General features: G+C 36.4%; 1 protein-coding gene across 7 annotated transcripts in view; it reads left to right on the top strand.

Annotated features, from left to right (window-relative positions):
- Nucleotides 1–16,535, top strand: part of PPFIA2 (PPFI scaffold protein A2) — a 355,092-nt gene that overhangs the window by 300,637 nt on the left and 37,920 nt on the right. For 5 of the 7 annotated variants that reach the window (XM_075747755.1, XM_075747796.1, XM_075747771.1 and 2 more), the window contains 7 exons: nt 764–855; nt 4,442–4,577; nt 5,238–5,458; nt 8,147–8,384; nt 11,334–11,363; nt 12,251–12,381; nt 12,647–12,801. In XM_075747755.1, coding sequence (XP_075603870.1) covers nt 764–855; nt 4,442–4,577; nt 5,238–5,458; nt 8,147–8,384; nt 11,334–11,363; nt 12,251–12,381; nt 12,647–12,801 — 1,003 coding nt within the window. The remainder of the gene's footprint in view (nt 1–763; nt 856–4,441; nt 4,578–5,237; nt 5,459–8,146; nt 8,385–11,333; nt 11,364–12,250; nt 12,382–12,646; nt 12,802–16,535) is intronic. The other 2 variants (XM_075747763.1, XM_075747806.1) reach the window with 1 other exon arrangement.

Here is a 16,535-nt window from a genome sequence, read left to right as displayed (position 1 = left end):
AGATCCCTTTCCTTCCTAGCATTTTAGAATCCTGAAAGTTTTAAACTCTAAGAACAGCTGTGTTACTTCTTCATCCCATGTTCTCTCTTAATTTGTTCTAAAATTTTTTGATTTGTTTTCCTTTTATTAGTAGACTATTGCTATTTGTAGACTTTGGGAACAGCGCCTTTTTGCCTAGTGGTTGCTGTCAGTAGTCTTTTTGTTAGTTGGTTCCAAAAATCCAATTTTTTGTGAAACTCCATCATTTTCCACAAGTAGCACCTCATACTGGAGTTTCATCAGCTCCCAAGAACAAGCTGTAAAGCTGCAGTTCAATAAAGTACCTATAATGTGGTTGTCTCTAAGTCTATGTCTCTATTCATAAATAAAAAGGTCAGGATGCAATCTCTGTCTCTAAAGGGTAAATAGCACGTCACACACTGAACTACGCCTGTCACGGAGAGTGCAGTTAGTGCACAAATCAGTGCTGGTTCTTCTCCTTATACCTTAGCTGTATAAGAAGAAAAAAGTAAGTTTCAAGTACAAACCTGTCCTGTCACCACTTCCAACCAGTGGAAAAACACTAAAAAGTGCTATACAACCTCCTCTTGATGCATCTCTTATTAGCAGTAATGGGACTTGAATGAGTTCACTGCCTTTTCTTCGTATAGTCAGTGCTACATTTGTTTTATCTTACTTGTTTAGCTTTACGAGAGCAATATCTCATAAAGTAAATCTATTTTGTATGACAAGTGTAAGTATATCTTAGTTTTCTCCTTTCCAGGAAAGACTTGCCGAAGAAATTGAGAAGCTGAGATCTGAACTGGATCAGATGAAATTGAGGGCTGGTTCTTTAATCGAACCCACATTGTCAAGGTAATATTTAATGACAAAAATTTCCTCACTTTGAGTTGAAATAGAACATAAATATGTGTCAAGCCTTTACATCAAGGATGTGTTCAGGCCACACATAAAAATATATTTCTTTAAAAATGTAAAACCTGTGCAATGATTATTATTGTTGCTTTTCACTTTTTTCATAGGTAAGCAGTGAGTATACACTGAAATATTACTGAGATTAAGGGAAAGTTTTTTAAATTATGGGATGTTTTCAAAAGTATATCTAAATACCCATTTTTTCCCAGGAGAGCTTAATAATAAAGTTGCAACCATCATCTTTAATGCTGAAACTATTCAGCATATTTATGATCATATTTATTTATTTATTTTTCTGTCAAGTACATCTAATCATTATTTTTTTATTACCAAGAAATAACTCAGCTTTTCTGAGTGTATAAGATAAGACCACAGACCTTCAGCTAAAAATGAAGGCAGTATTCAGAGAGATCTGAAAATATCGTAATAGGACATTAAACATTACACCTCTTTGTGGTGGAAAAGCAATATAGGAACAATAGTGAGACAGGTGTCAGAGAAGTAGTTACCAACAGCTGAAATGAATTTATTATTCTAGACAGACAGTCCTTCTTCCCTAAAAGTAACCCTCAAAATAAAATTGTTATTTAATTATAATCGTGTGCCTGTTTTCATAACAAGCAACATGTTAACTTTTAAAACCTCCCAGCCAAAGCTCATGGACCAAGACTAAATTCAGAGCACTGTAATCCTCTAAAGTTATTCTTGTTGGATAATTGTTTTGCTTGCATCAGGTATTGTCTGCCCATTGTTTCGTCAGACATCTTGCTCAGTACCTGGATGTGGTTTCTCCCTTGATCTTTTATTATCTCTTGAAATAATATTTTTCTATACATGGACAAGTGTAAATCACTGAAGTTCAGAATGTGATGCTTGTAACTGTTCGAAGTTTTGTTCCTTTGGGAGTGAAAGTGTAACTACAGGTACACACAACACTGTTTTTTGAGAGTTCTTGCAAGAACACAGACTATTGAACTGCTGCAACAAACAGCAGAGATGTTTTTGGAGCAGCCATCCTTGGTGAACAGCAGTCTTTCTTGCTGGACAGATGAGTAGCACTAGCTTGTGCTCTGCAAATAGTCTGATTTAGTTTGATTAGCCTTTGTCAAAGGGCTGTTTGAACTTGATAAGATGTCTAAACATCTTGGGAATTCAACAGGTTCCCCCAAAACAGCATACTTCCCCTTCTATAACCTCACCTCGCGAAACTACCGGCCCTCTTGGGAGTAGGGAGGTATCAGCATTAAATGCTTATTGTTCTCAGCCCATATTCAGTTCTGTATTTGCAGGAGTTTGTCCTTTCAGCAGAAGAATAATGAAGCTGGTCGGCAGATAGGTATTTGCTGACAGAGGCTGGAACCTGGGCTGTTTCTTTTCTCCTGCCAACTTGCTGCATAAGTACCAAGTATTAGTAATTACCAGAGCAAAGTTCTATTACAGCAAATACGGTACAAACACAGAAAATAAAAACCAGTCACTGCCCTAAATGGTTTACTATATAACAGATGAGAGGGATACAGACAAATTAAACACAGAGACCCCAAAAGATTATTGTCTGGTGCTTTAGACAGAGCGCTTAGGAGATTTGTAGCCCAACTGTTGTCAAGTTGTCTTATTTGTATAATGAAAAAAGTGAGGTTTAGAGAATTTTTTAAAAGGTAAAATCATAATTTGTCTAATATTATGGAAGCTCCTACTGGGCTTGATGGGAAGCCTAAAAGAAGATAAACTGATGTTTATTCAGAAAAGGACATTTATGATAACAGTATGAGGTCTGATGTATGCTCTACCCAAAATCTAAATTCTAAAACATTATTCAGTATCTGTGACATTTTTATATATCTGATTTGATTACTATGGCACATACTCATGCTTTAGGAATTCTGGCACCTCTTTTTTTAATTTGTTTTCTTACAGTGTTTATTTTTTTGCAAAACAAACTATATTAGTGCTTGAAATCCTTCCACTATTACATTAGATTTGTCACAGTACTTGTAATACTAGAAAGTAATTGTGTTTCTTCATACCACTCTGACAAAGGAGCTTGTAGTAGAGGCTTTCAGGTTTATCATGATGTTTTTGCATTTCCCATTTATCAGTATACAGCCCTCACAATTATAATATTTTATATTTTACTTTATTAAAGTGATGTTTGAAATTTGAGACCAGTGCTTCAGTCTTCCAAGTATGAGTATGTTTTATTTCAAATTAAGTTGTTCACAAGGAAAAGTTAATCTCTATGTTTGGAAAAAGACATAGAACTTGAGCTCAGGAAAACAGTAATGCTTACAGTCTGCAGTTTTCAGCATTAAATATACATGGTTTTCTGAATTATTTCCTTTATTTTGGAAAGGTAGATATTCTCTTACTTAGCCTTTATGTCTAGGATTAAAGCCATCATTGTTTTGAACAGCATTCTTTTTGAAGTGAGATACGTGTTTAAGAACAAAAGTTGTTCCTATTCTGTTTCCCATAACTGATTATTAACATGGCTGTGAACCCTGTAAGTTGTCTGTAGGTGACTGTAAGCATTTTTCCCAAGTTTAAGAAAAAGAAGTACAACATTAAACTCATTTTATGCTCTTACAGATAGTGAAATGTCAAACATTTTTCAGTAGTCACTATAAACAAGTACATATATAGTTGTCTTATTGGTATACTATTTGTTACATTTCATTTTTCTACTACAATTGTACCATTCGTATATTTTGATGTGGAGATTGCTTATGGGTTAAGAAATAGGAATTGTTCAGGTCTCCACTGCTGTGGCTGAATGCTCAAATGGTGCTCCTCTGACTCGGCCACACAGCCCATGGGCAGGACGCTTTTCTTGTGTCATGTAGGGAACTTATTGCTGCTGTTTGACCAAAGACAGAAAGGCCAGGGACCATTGTATACAGCCAAGAAAAGATATGCTGAAGTCATCATGTATATGCCTCGCCACAATGTCCCAAGACTTACCAGGACTGCAGGAAAAATTGGGGGTTAAAACTCTCAAAAGCATCATCAAATAAACATGAATCATATAACTGATGTTATATATTGCAGGGCAGTTCACTAATGTTTTCATAATGCAGAGCACAGACTTACAGTATGAAATTGTTATAGATATCCTCATTCATGAACATGTTAACATGCTTACAGTAACCTCAGGCATATTTATTCAGGAAAGTAATGGAAGGAAAATATACAGGATAGTACATTCAGCAGCCAGTTCTGTTAATTATCTTGTCCTGAAATCTGCTTGGTTTTTCATATTCCGATTTTGAACAATGAGTTTTACTATGCAATTCCTTCATTTTGAAAAAATCAAATGTTCTATTCGTTTGTTTTCTTCTTTCATTTTCTTGTAATATGATTTCAAGTTTTCACTTTTAAATTATATTTTGTGCCTTGTTTTCGTCTTTTATTCTGATACTTAATAATTTGTTTAAAAAATATATCTGTGTTCCTAGACTGAAGGTCATTGGATTGTTGCTGTTGTTCGTACTATTAGTCTCTTAGTCTTCTGTGGCTCTTTTTATAGACCTCACCTTGACACATCAGCAGAGCTGAGGTATTCTGTGAGCTCACTGGTTGATAGCCAGTCTGACTATCGGTCAACTAAAGTGATAAGGCGACCTAGAAGAGGCCGGATGGGTGTACGCAGAGATGAACCAAAGGTTAATCCCCAATTTTTTCTCATATATTACCTGATAAGAGAGTGTATTTCAGGCTGTTAAGCTGACAGTTTGTGTATTTCCAGGAAAAACAACAACAACAGCAAACCCCCAACAATACACCAAAAAACCAACAAACAAAAAACCCAGATAGCAGGGTTTTTTTCTATACATACTCAGACAAGAGTACTGTTGTACTAAAATGAAGGCAGAAAAGGTTGAAGTTCAGACATCAAAGTTCAAGTACACCTGACTGTCTGTCTTTTCTGGGTATATTTTTGAGTAAATTTTCCTGGTAGTTAATTTTACATAGCATTAGAAATGATGTGAAGATACTTTACATCATCTGCCGTAATATTGCAAGTATCAATGGTGAATTAATCATTGAATAAGTATTGTTAAATGTTAGTGGCTTTCCTTTCCAATTTTATAAAATCACAGAATCACAGAACGGCAGGGGTTGGAAGGGATCCCTGGAGATCATCTAGTCCAACCCCCCTGCTAGAGCAGGATCACCTAGAGCAGGTTGCACAGGATCGTGTCCGGGCGGGTTTTGAATATCTCCAGAGAAGGAGACTCCACAACCTCACTGGGCAGCCTGTTGCAACTGCTTTGCAGTTGTTTTCCATGGACTAAGCCATGTACATCCTAATTCCTGCTCAGGTAAAATCACTTGGAGATCACGAGTGGAATAGGACTCAGCAGATTGGCGTTCTGAGCAGCCATCCATTTGAAAGCGATACTGAAATGTCCGACATCGATGACGATGATAGAGAAACGCTTTTCAGCTCCATGGACCTCCTGTCACCAAGCGGCCATTCCGATGCCCAGACTCTGGCAATGATGCTTCAGGAGCAGCTAGATGCAATCAATAAAGAAATCAGGTATGTAGCCTGTATGCAGCTGTGATGCACTTATGATTACAGCTTCAAACTTTCTTCAGTGCATGAGTTCAGGGACCATTCATAACAATTAGGAAACCACTTGCACATTTTAAAGGATTGGTAATGTGTCCACTTTTCATATGAGAGTATTGATTGTGTGAAGATAACAATGGCATCTTCATTTCCTAACCATAGAAATTTCTTTCAAAAAGTGTTCCGAGTGAAGAACTGCTGGCCAATTGAACAGAAATATGTTAGAGAAGGCTAACACAGGGCAGATATGACAGATCACTATTCACAGTCCTCTTTTCAAGGTCTTTTTCACTGTTGTGCATGAGTCCTCTTACTCACTAATGACCTCCTATCAGAAATGTTTTATTATTTCGGTGCTTTTCATGCATTTTTCTGATAATTATTCCCGTGTTACATCTCATATAAGCCACATTTTCTAAGACATCATTTTGATTTTCTATGGAATCACAGAATGTGATTTTTCATGCTCCAAGTTGGGTTATAGTGCTTGGAAATAGGTTGTCAATTGAATGTATCTTAATAATTTCTGTGCAAATTTAATGGAGTGATAGAGAATCCAATGACATATTTTAATTGAGTTTTATAAATGAAACCATATTTTAGGCTTAAAGCATTCTTACATGCTTTTCAGGAAGGGTAACTTTTAAATACTTGGCATATGAAAAACATCCTCTCATTAGTGACTGTTTCTTTAGAAGGAGATGAAGGAGATTACGGAATGTATTAGTGACTTTCTGGTAATGCTATAGACAGAAAGACTGTGGTTAGAAATATAATCAAAACCAGATTACCTTTTTCCAAAATCTTGGTCATTCTCTGCGCAAGGTAGCTTTAAAGGGAGAACTCTATTGGAATATATTGAATTTGAATAACTTTTCTGTTCATGGGAGAGACATTTTATTATAGATCTACAGCTTGCATTTTCACTACTCCCAGAATTTCTTCATTCAGATAGGATTACTCTGCTATTTTCTAAAATCTCTTATTACAACTGTCAAGTTGTAGAGAGAGTCAAAGAGAAATTTTGTTGTTGGGAGGTTAAATCTCCTTAAAACAGCGTATGTAAAAGAAAGAACCTTACCTATATTTTCTGTTATTACAAAGAATTCAGCACTGTGACCAATTCAGGAAGCTGTAGATGCAACAAATATATTTGTTTTAAAAGATACTAGCATTTTGACAATTTAACAATTATGTAATACAGTAAAAGGTTTTCACAAGAAGTTGTACCTGGAGGTGACATAGTGGGATATTATTTGTGCCACCCTGAATCAGACCACTCAGTGGTTTACTTAAAACAGGATCTTTACTTAGATGCTATGTAGCCATTTTTACTGGAGGTCCACTGAGAGTTGTTTATTTCCCCTGCTGCTAAGCTTATACTGAAGTATAGGCTTTCTTTACCATCACTGTCATTATTACAGATCCAGGCAAATAGTTTTGTATTCTTTTTTTTATACGTTTCAGGAAAAATGGTTCCAGAAGGATAGTCTTATAAACTGTACTGCACTTCACATTTTCTTGGGTTTGGGGGGATTTTTTCTTGCCAAACACTACAAGTGTTTATCAAATGATTGGAGATACTGAAAGAGGTTAAAATTTATTTTGTCTTAGATTTGTTTTATTACACAAGATGATTCAGAATTTAGATTACTAAAATAAGACTTACAATTCCCTTTCAAAATATTATTTGCCTTTAAGTTCCTGCCATGAAAAAAGTGTAGACATTTTGTAGAAAATTTGAAATAGATGTCAGGGGAAAAGCACAGCATATGAATTTGTAGATTTCTGTTTTCAATGTATTATGGTTTCATTTATTGTTTTGCTTCATTTCACTCAGAAAAGTCTGGTTCAGTCTCAGCCTCCCAAAACTTCTTATTCTGCCATTTAACCTTGATCCTTCATACTTTTTCCTCCTCTACACAAAAAAAAAAAAGCCTGCTTTTAACACAGGTTTATGGGCAAAGGGCTTCTAAACAACTGTTTAATTTTAAACATATTCTACCATTCTAGGTGCAATCACAATTAAAATGAAAGAAGCCAGTGGAAGCATCCTATTGAGGTTCTATATGCTTAAGAAACACATTTGTTGCCCACAAGAGAGCTATTTTAATGAAATTCCCTTAAAAACATAATGCTTTAGAAACAACTGTCATTTTTTCATCAATTTGCGGGGATGAAGTGGGCAAATTGTTTTGCATGTTCTCTTGGTTTATTAATATGGATTATCTCAGCAATTCCCTTCTTAAAGGCCTAGTTTCATTTGACTTTAAATTTGTGTTCATGCTTTAGCAACAGAAAATCAGATGAAGCCAACTTAAGATTGGAATTAGTTTCCTATGGTAAATCGGATTGTTAACTCCCCCTCCTCATACTGTCTCCTTTGCAAAGGAACCAATCTTCATGAAATATCATAAAGTCTTGTTGTTAGGCAGATTCTTCAAACAGTTTTTGAGGATAGAAGAATTAAGAAAAAGAATCTTATACTTCCAGTAATTAACAAATACACTTTTCAGTGTTATTTTGGAGTTGATCTACAATAGTCATCTTTGTTTTCTTTTATTTTCAAATCTCATTTGAAAGGCAACATTTTTTAATTTTGCTTTTGGGATATGCAGAGACAAATATAACCACGTTCTTCTCTTATTTAATAAGGTTAATCCAAGAAGAGAAAGAGTCGACAGAACTGCGTGCCGAAGAGATAGAGAACAGAGTGGCCAGCGTGAGTCTGGAAGGCTTAAATCTGGCCAGAGTCCACCCAGGTACATCCATTACGGGCTCAGTGACTGCATCATCACTTGCAAGCTCATCTCCTCCCAGCGGACACTCAACTCCTAAACTCACCCCTCGCAGTCCAGCCAGGGAGATGGACAGAATGGGAGTTATGACGCTGGTAAGAAACTTTGTGATGTCAATTTTAGGTGTGATATTTCTAGTACCAAATACTTCATCTTTTCACTGTATGAATGGCTTATGTGTCTAAATTTTTTTCACCTCTTCATCATTCATACAGATAGCAAATTCCCTAGAATATGAACGTTTGGGCGGCTTTGGTGTTTGTTACTGTGTTTTTGAGCATTGTATGATTCACCAGGGACATAATGATCTGAGGATCAAGGGCCTTCAGCACATAGGCAGTGCAATTAAGAACAAACAGAACTGATCATTGGAATTACTGTAATCAATTTATGTGTAAAAAATGGTTACTAATTAAAAGCTCTGAAGTAATACAATTATTACACAGTGGTCTGTGGGACTATTGCTGAGTTTAAACCTACAAGAAATGTCTAGAAGACATTAAAACCTTCTACTGCTTCATATATACAATCATTTGGATATACTTCTATATTTCGTATACTTTTTTATATTTGCAGAATTTTGTATGTATTCTTCATGAAAGTATATCAAGCACTTGAAAGGAATGCTTTGTTTTCCAATAATTCATTTAACTGATGTATTTCACCCCTGCAAGCAGCACACATAAACAGATACCAAGCCATCAAATTATCCTGCAAAGCGTTTCTAACATTACTGTACTTCTGAAGACATATTCTGCAATGTCTGGTTTGATCTGAAAAGGGATGTGCAAAAAAATTAGTTTTGGTCCTAGACAAAAAGAAATAGTACAACAGTCAAGTAAGTGAAAAAGTAGTATGTGTCAACACATTCAAGATGAACAACTCTGATATTGATAAGAGTGCAGAGGCAGGGTACGGTGTTCAGTGTGGGCTACAAACCAGTCTGGAGCCTGGTGAATTCATCCCTTTAAGCACTAGGAGAGAATCAAAGCAGCCCACTCTGCTGTTCTCTACATACAGTGAGGAGAATAGGATATGTGTGACCCCATTTTTTTATTTGCTATTTCTCTGATAATCTGAATGTCATCAGTGTCCCCTTGTGGTCCATTCCTGGGAAGCAGCAGCACCGGTTCCCTGTGGACCCTCTTAGCAGAGGAAATGAGCTCTGATCTCAAGCAGAAAGCAGAAATTAACCTTCCTAGCTGAGAAGATTGTTAAGAACAGCTGGGAGTGGAGCCTGGCTGTTCATTCTCCTCAGTTAGGAGTAGGGACTTTTGTCTACCGTCATCTAGCTGAGTAGTCTCTTTTCCTGGGAACTGACAACTACTTGTATCCACCTCTACCCCTCCCAGTTTAGGATGGTGTTTGCTGCCTTCTTGGGAACTAAAGACAGCAGAGAGGAGGTCAGGGCTGGCAGCTGTTGTAGACTGTGGAACTGATTCTTTGCTGCGCCCAGTTCCCACCACTGAACAGCAGAAATGAAAATGGTGGTGATGCAGACTGTTGTGGAGGAAGTGGGTGTGCAGGCTGCCACGGTGCCACCTACTTCACCAAAGCAGCACCTTCCTGAATATGCAGTTTGGCTTCATTTCACCAGCCATTTTAACTAAGCAATCTGGCTACAGATAAATGGTAATGGTTAAACTGACCTTCCAGCAGACAACTGCACTGCCTGGTTGGCTGGATTTGGACACAGTAGCTTTGGGTCAGTAGGTTGACCAGATTCAAATACAAAATGACAGCATAGCCTCTGCACTTCAGGTTGCCATGGCCTCACTGGCACCCAGCTGTGTCTGTGCTCAAGCTCAGACAGATATGTCTGTGTGAGTTGCAGTTGAACTCTTGACATATCATAAGCTGTAGAAGTAGCACCCTGCCTGCTCAACGGCACAGCCTGCAACTTTGATCACCCTCATCAACCATTTCAGGATACTTCTGCCCTGCACTGTTTCAGCAGTTCAGTGTTGAACATCTCCTTCTCCTTGCTGGCTGGGGACAGACACAACAGGCTATCAGACATCCTCTCAGTGGAAACTTTGAGTTGGGAAGAGCTCTGTAGAGGTCTGGTCTCTAGAGCCCAAATATTGTCAAATGATCCTGTAGGGGTTAGCTGGAGGAGCAGTATTGTATGAGTTTCCACGGCCCAGGTCCATGCAGTAAATAAATTCTGCAGAGTATCTTCAGCTTTCCTTGAATGAATGAGACATCTACCAAAAATAAAAATGAAAAGGAGGTTGAACAAGACACATGCTAGCAGCCTTCTACTGCCAAATCATCCTGCAGTACAGAAGATGGATGAATTTGTATCCACTGAACATGCCAGTCACATTAATATGGAATACCTGGACAGAAAGACCATTTTTTCAGACATGGTATTTGTTGATGATATTTTGTGTTAATACTTGGTGAGACACTAATACATTTGTAATATTAGATAAAACTAAAAAAACCAAAAACAAACAAAAAAACCCAAAACAAACCTCGGTGTTGGGGTAGTGGTTTTATATGAAAACTCCAAAAATAAAAAGTGCCTCTATCATAGAATAGAATCATAGAATGGTTCAGGTTGGAAGGGACCTTAAAGATCATCTAGTTCCACACCCCCTGCCCCCACCGTAGGCAGGGACACCCTCCACTAGACCACGTTGCCCAAAGCCCCATCCAACCTGGCCTTGAACACTTCCAGGGATGGGGCCTCCACAACCTCTCTGGGCAACCTGTTCCAGTGCCTAAGCTATAAGCTTACTATAAGCTTGCGTTATCCTTGCAATATCCTATTCTTTGCTAAGCTTATGAGAACAAAAGAGATATTGTAACTTTAGAAAAAATAGCTGCTTTCCCAGAATGGCATATTTGTCAGAGGTTGTCTTATGTTATGACAGCAAGTGTATAATTAGTATATAATATGGATATTATTAAATTAATGAAATCTTCTCTTCCCACTTCTGAATGTGAGAAGAACGAATGCACGGCATTTTGTTACACTCAGTAAGATCTATTAATCATTCTTTTTTTGTTGTTGTTGCTTTTGTTACCAATCTAAGCCAAGCGACCTAAGGAAACATCGGAGAAAGGTATGATATTGTTGGGGTTTTTTTAAGTTTGGGAGAGCACATTTATCATATTCCTCTGCTATTTACATAACCGGGTTCCTTGGCAGCTACTGCATCCTCTCCACTCCTTTTTGTTTGATTCCTGAACATTATCACTAATCCTACCCAGAAAAGCTTGCAGGGATCATAGCTAAGCCATAGAATCACAGCCCACCAGTGATACCTTGGAGTAGTAGCCTCTACAGAACAATCTTAAAGGAACACAGTTAAAAACAAAGTGTGGACAGAAAAGAACTACTTTCAAATGTATTTTGGCCATTCTTCTTGCTAGAGGAACCAGAGTCAGATTACTTGAAATCTTCTGGAGCAATATAAAGTTGTTTACAGAATTGGCACTGAATATCGGATTTGTCTTTACATGAGAGGAGATGTATTTAAGATAAATCATTATATGCTGTGGCAAAACTCCTTTTTGTTCATGCTTATTTTCAAGCATTCTGACCATTCTGTTAACAAGCCACAGAAGAGTGGTCCTGTTCATGTCTGTATTTACCTTCTCCCTTACATCCCTGAGAAACTTTACTTGAATAATTCTGTTAAATACAAGAGATCCGCTCATGTCTAAGGTTATTTTCATGTTTAGACCTTTACTAGATCAGCTTGTTTGGCATACAAGGAATTAATTTCTTCCCCAACTGTAATCTTTTTTCTTTCAAATATGTACTTTAAGCTGCTATATTTAAGCAATTGTTTTTTCCCAATAGTCTCTTTCAAAAATAATTCTTAAAATTTGCTCAAAAAATTGCACTTGAATCCATACGTGCTTCAGTTCACTTGACAAATTCATGCAGCATATGTTGAAATTTTCTTGAAAAGCTAATCTGCTCTCACGGAGTCTCTGTCCCCAGATTGCAGTAGTTGAAGAAGATGGGCGTGAAGATAAAGCCACAATCAAATGTGAAACTTCTCCTCCTCCAACACCCAGAGCCATCAGAATGACTCATACCCTTCCTTCTTCATACCACAATGATGCCAGAAGGTAAGATATTTGTAACACGTACTTCACTATTTTACCACGTATTATTCTTTTCAAATCGTGTTGTTTTTTAACTATTCCAAAATGACCTGATTTCTTCATGTTTCTAAATCATTTAAGGAAGAAGATGGGATTGTTTCACTTGTGGGGAGATTATTACTGTAGTATAACCAATTAATTTGTTTGCAGAGCTGCTCAGAAGAAAATAAAAAATTACCTGCAAATGTTGATATGATATCTATTCAGTTTCTTTATTATCATTTTGTAGTAGTTTGCCTGCTTCACTGGAGCCAGAAAGTATTGGTCTTGGCAGTGTCAATAGCAGCCAGGACTCCCTGCACAAAGCTCCCAAGAAGAAAGGAATCAAGTCTTCGATAGGACGTTTGTTTGGTAAAAAAGAGAAGGCTCGACTTGGACAGCTCAGTAAGGAATTAGTGGTAACAAACCAAGATCACCATTTCACAGTCATTTTTCCATTTTTAATTTTGCTTCTGTTCAGTTTTCAATTTGCTTTTTTGTTTTTCTTTAGTCTGGCAGAACCTTCCCATTAAACTTTATTGCTATCAGCAATTATATTTGTCAGGAGTTTGCTATGACTATAATGCAAATGAAAGGAGACTTCTGGCACAAATTACTAGAGTCATCCTCTTGACTGAACCTACTGCTTCAATACTCTCTTGAATTAGGGTAAAAGTGGTAACAGTGTATTCTCAAATAATCAAAGTAAAGAAGAGATGAGAAAGTAGTAAGTAATAAACATCTATAAGGGGTGTAACTATGTTATATGGAAGGTCCTTGCAAGTAAAAGGAGTTGCTTTTCAGATTTCATTGTCTCAATAGAGGTCTGCTAGTACCTGTCAGTGAATGTCACCATAGCCTTTCGATTAGCTATGCTGCTCACAGCAATGCTTTGTTTTCTTCCTACTTAAGCCCTTTTCCCTTGCCAAGACTTTAGTCTAATTCATTCCTAGTAAAAATTTTCCTCTGTGATATTCCGTAGGATATGCCTATACCACATGCAAAAAAAAACCCCAGTCATAGCATAATTTTATTTAACCACCTTAAGGTAGCAGAAGCAATGGAAGGTGAAGCGACGGTCTTCAGCAAAGGCTTATAGTCTGCATGTGCAGATGGGCAAATACATCCCTAGTCTATATTGCTAGGCTATCTGGTTTAGCTAGGTTAAAATTAGCATATATACACATGCCAACACAAGCATCAAATTGGTATAGATGTGTCAGTAAAATAGAAATACTAGCTCTTTCCTAGTCACGAAGATGTCACATAGTACGAATTTGTGAGGCACTAAATTTTTACTTCCATGGTGACCACATAACACTTGTAAAACAATTTTAAGAGTTTGCAGTAACTATAAACACTTAAGCAATATATAAGCCTGAAAATAAAAAACTAAATTCGTATCAAAGCATGTCCTTATTGCAACTAACAAACCCACCACTAAAATTGTACAGAATAAAATATAGTAATATTAAGGTCAAAGTATCAGAGTAAAATCAAATAACTGAGCATTCTCCATTTATGCTCCAACCTTTCTCCTCTCTGCCAGAGAGAACTTTATGTTCTTGGAAAAAAAACACCCTAATTTCTAATTGTAATTTAAATTCCCTTTTTTCTCACTATAGGAAGAATAAAACTGATTTATTCAGTCTTTTTCATAGTTTAATGTATTTCAGAATCTATTAAATGAGTCTCTCAAATACACCTGCATGTCACCATCTGCACTGATGGAGAATTTTATAACTTTAGACTGCATTATTAATTCACATTTACATTCCATAAAACCAATTTTATTGATACTGATGGATTATGCATAATAATCTATGATTTCACAGAAACTCAGGAACATAGAGGACAAAGATGTAATAAATGTGTTGGTCTTCCCTGTGGTTCCTTGCAGTGTGGAACAAAAATAAAATAACAACTTTAAAGATTGTCTCAGGACCAATGTAATCTGGCAATAGCTTAATTTCTTAATAATACTCAACATGATTAATAAGACATATATATAATTGGATAAAGCCTATTTGTAATTCCCAACACTAGCTCATGAAATTGCAAAAAGATGTTAGTGAAGATTTGCAATTAAATGAAATTTTTGTGGCTTCCATCCTTTAGCTCAAGAGCAAAGATTTCAGTATAATGTACATTTTAATTAAGCAAACTAGGTTTACAAGCATGTATAAAATTATCAGTAGGATTGTTAACTGACAAAAAAGTAGGAGCAAAATATTTTTAGAAATTAAGACAACATTGAGCAGCTGAATTACAGAGTAGTTTTTATCATCTTAATTTTTTAAGATACCAAAAGAAAAAAAAAAAATTGAGTGTCAGTTTCCATTCAATGGCAGTACTTTAAAGACAAAATAAAATTTTAAAAAATAGCAATCGTGGTAGTACTCGAATCAATTCTGTGACAGGTATACTATCTGTGCAGCTATATAGTTAATAATTCTATTTATAGTAAGATACTATATCACAGAAATCTAGATAATAAGTCCTATCATCACTGCATTGCAATATATTTGTATGGTTTTCATAACCTAAATTTATAATGCAAAATCAATAAAAGAATCTCATTTAATTCCTTGCTTAAATTAAACATTCTAATTATGTGTGTATATATATCTCCTTCTTATATTTTTGAATAAGGAAAATACCTTTTCTCAATAGCATTTCAAATACTGAAGAGGTAATAAACCTAATTTTGAGCCTCAGAAACATTAAGTTGTTTTCTTATATGCATATTTGCACATGCACACAATTATGCTTGACGGAGTACTTTAAAAGTTCATGTCAATGGAGAGGATGTTAGGGATCCCAGTGATATACATTGTAAGTAAACATAATACTTCTGTAACTAATTCTATAGTATCTCTAAAATCACATGTAATATATACTCATATTTAAGAAGCAATACTGGAACCTCCAAAGTTTTATCACTAACTTCAACAGAGCCAGGCAACCACCCAAAAGATTTCTTTGCTCTGCATTCCCTGCAAAACTCTGAAATCATTAGTTTTCACTGCTAAACTTGCCAGACTTTTGTGATTTTGTAATTTGCTACTTTTACAACCTCTGCTAAACCATTTGTGTTATTGTTCAAAAGCAAATTAATGCTTTAGGAGATCTTTCTTGGAATCAAGATTCAAGATTTCTAGATTCTTCAAGATTTCTTTTAATTATTGGAGAAGGGAAAATGAATGTTACAGGGACCATGAGTGCCTTTTTTTTCTTTTGTATCTGTTTGTTTGTTTGATGTTGAACTCATCCAGCCTTCTCTCACTTGGAGAAATGCCACACTAGACACTTCCCATGTTACATTTTAAATATTCTAGTCCCTAAAACAAAGAATGCATTACAGTGATTTTCCCTGCCCAGGCAAGCTGATCTGGATGATGTATGCAAGGTCAGCTTGTTAGGCAGCATTTATCGTAGCCATCTACATGCCTAAATACCGACAGGCACAATCACTACGTCCAGTACAACGTACCCTGGGTTACTCGAAGGGCCAGAAGTGTTTTACTTGTGGTGAAGTCCATTACGCCAAGAATACTGTCCAATCTGTGATAAACCCTCGTGGCGCTGCACTCGTGCCATCTCTATCTAACATACTGCGAGCCGCTCTCTCAGAAACGTGTGAGATATTGCTACAGCAGCTTGCTAAATTAAAAACTTACTTCACAGTCAGTGAGAAACGTGAGGTATATGTTCACGTTTTCGGCATTTGTGATTGGAGGCATCATTCTCATCATGAGATTTGCAGAAGTAATGTCCTCTTTAATAAAGAAAATTTCTGTCTAGAGAAGCAGGAGTGTTAAGACTACAGCTGCTTTGAAAGGGCAGCTTAAAACCAGGCTTTTCTAAGTTAACATCATACATGTGATACAGCAGAAGGTTTCGATCTCACTTGATTGAGGTGCATGTAAATGTGACTTGTAAAAGGCTGTGATGCTATTTCACTATATAACATTTACGCATTATTTTATGGTTAGAATCAATGAATCAGAACAGTAATCTTTTCATCTATACTATGCTTTCTTAATTATACCAACGTCCACTCTACAATTGTTCACTAGCCATTACCTGAGAAATAAGAAGTTGCCATTGCCAAAAGGAGTCAAGCACCAACATTTACC

The sequence above is a fragment of the Balearica regulorum genome, chromosome 1 (assembly GCF_011004875.1).
Source record: "Balearica regulorum gibbericeps isolate bBalReg1 chromosome 1, bBalReg1.pri, whole genome shotgun sequence".
NCBI lineage: Eukaryota > Metazoa > Chordata > Aves > Gruiformes > Gruidae > Balearica > Balearica regulorum.
This window is presented reverse-complemented; position numbering and strand designations above follow the sequence as displayed.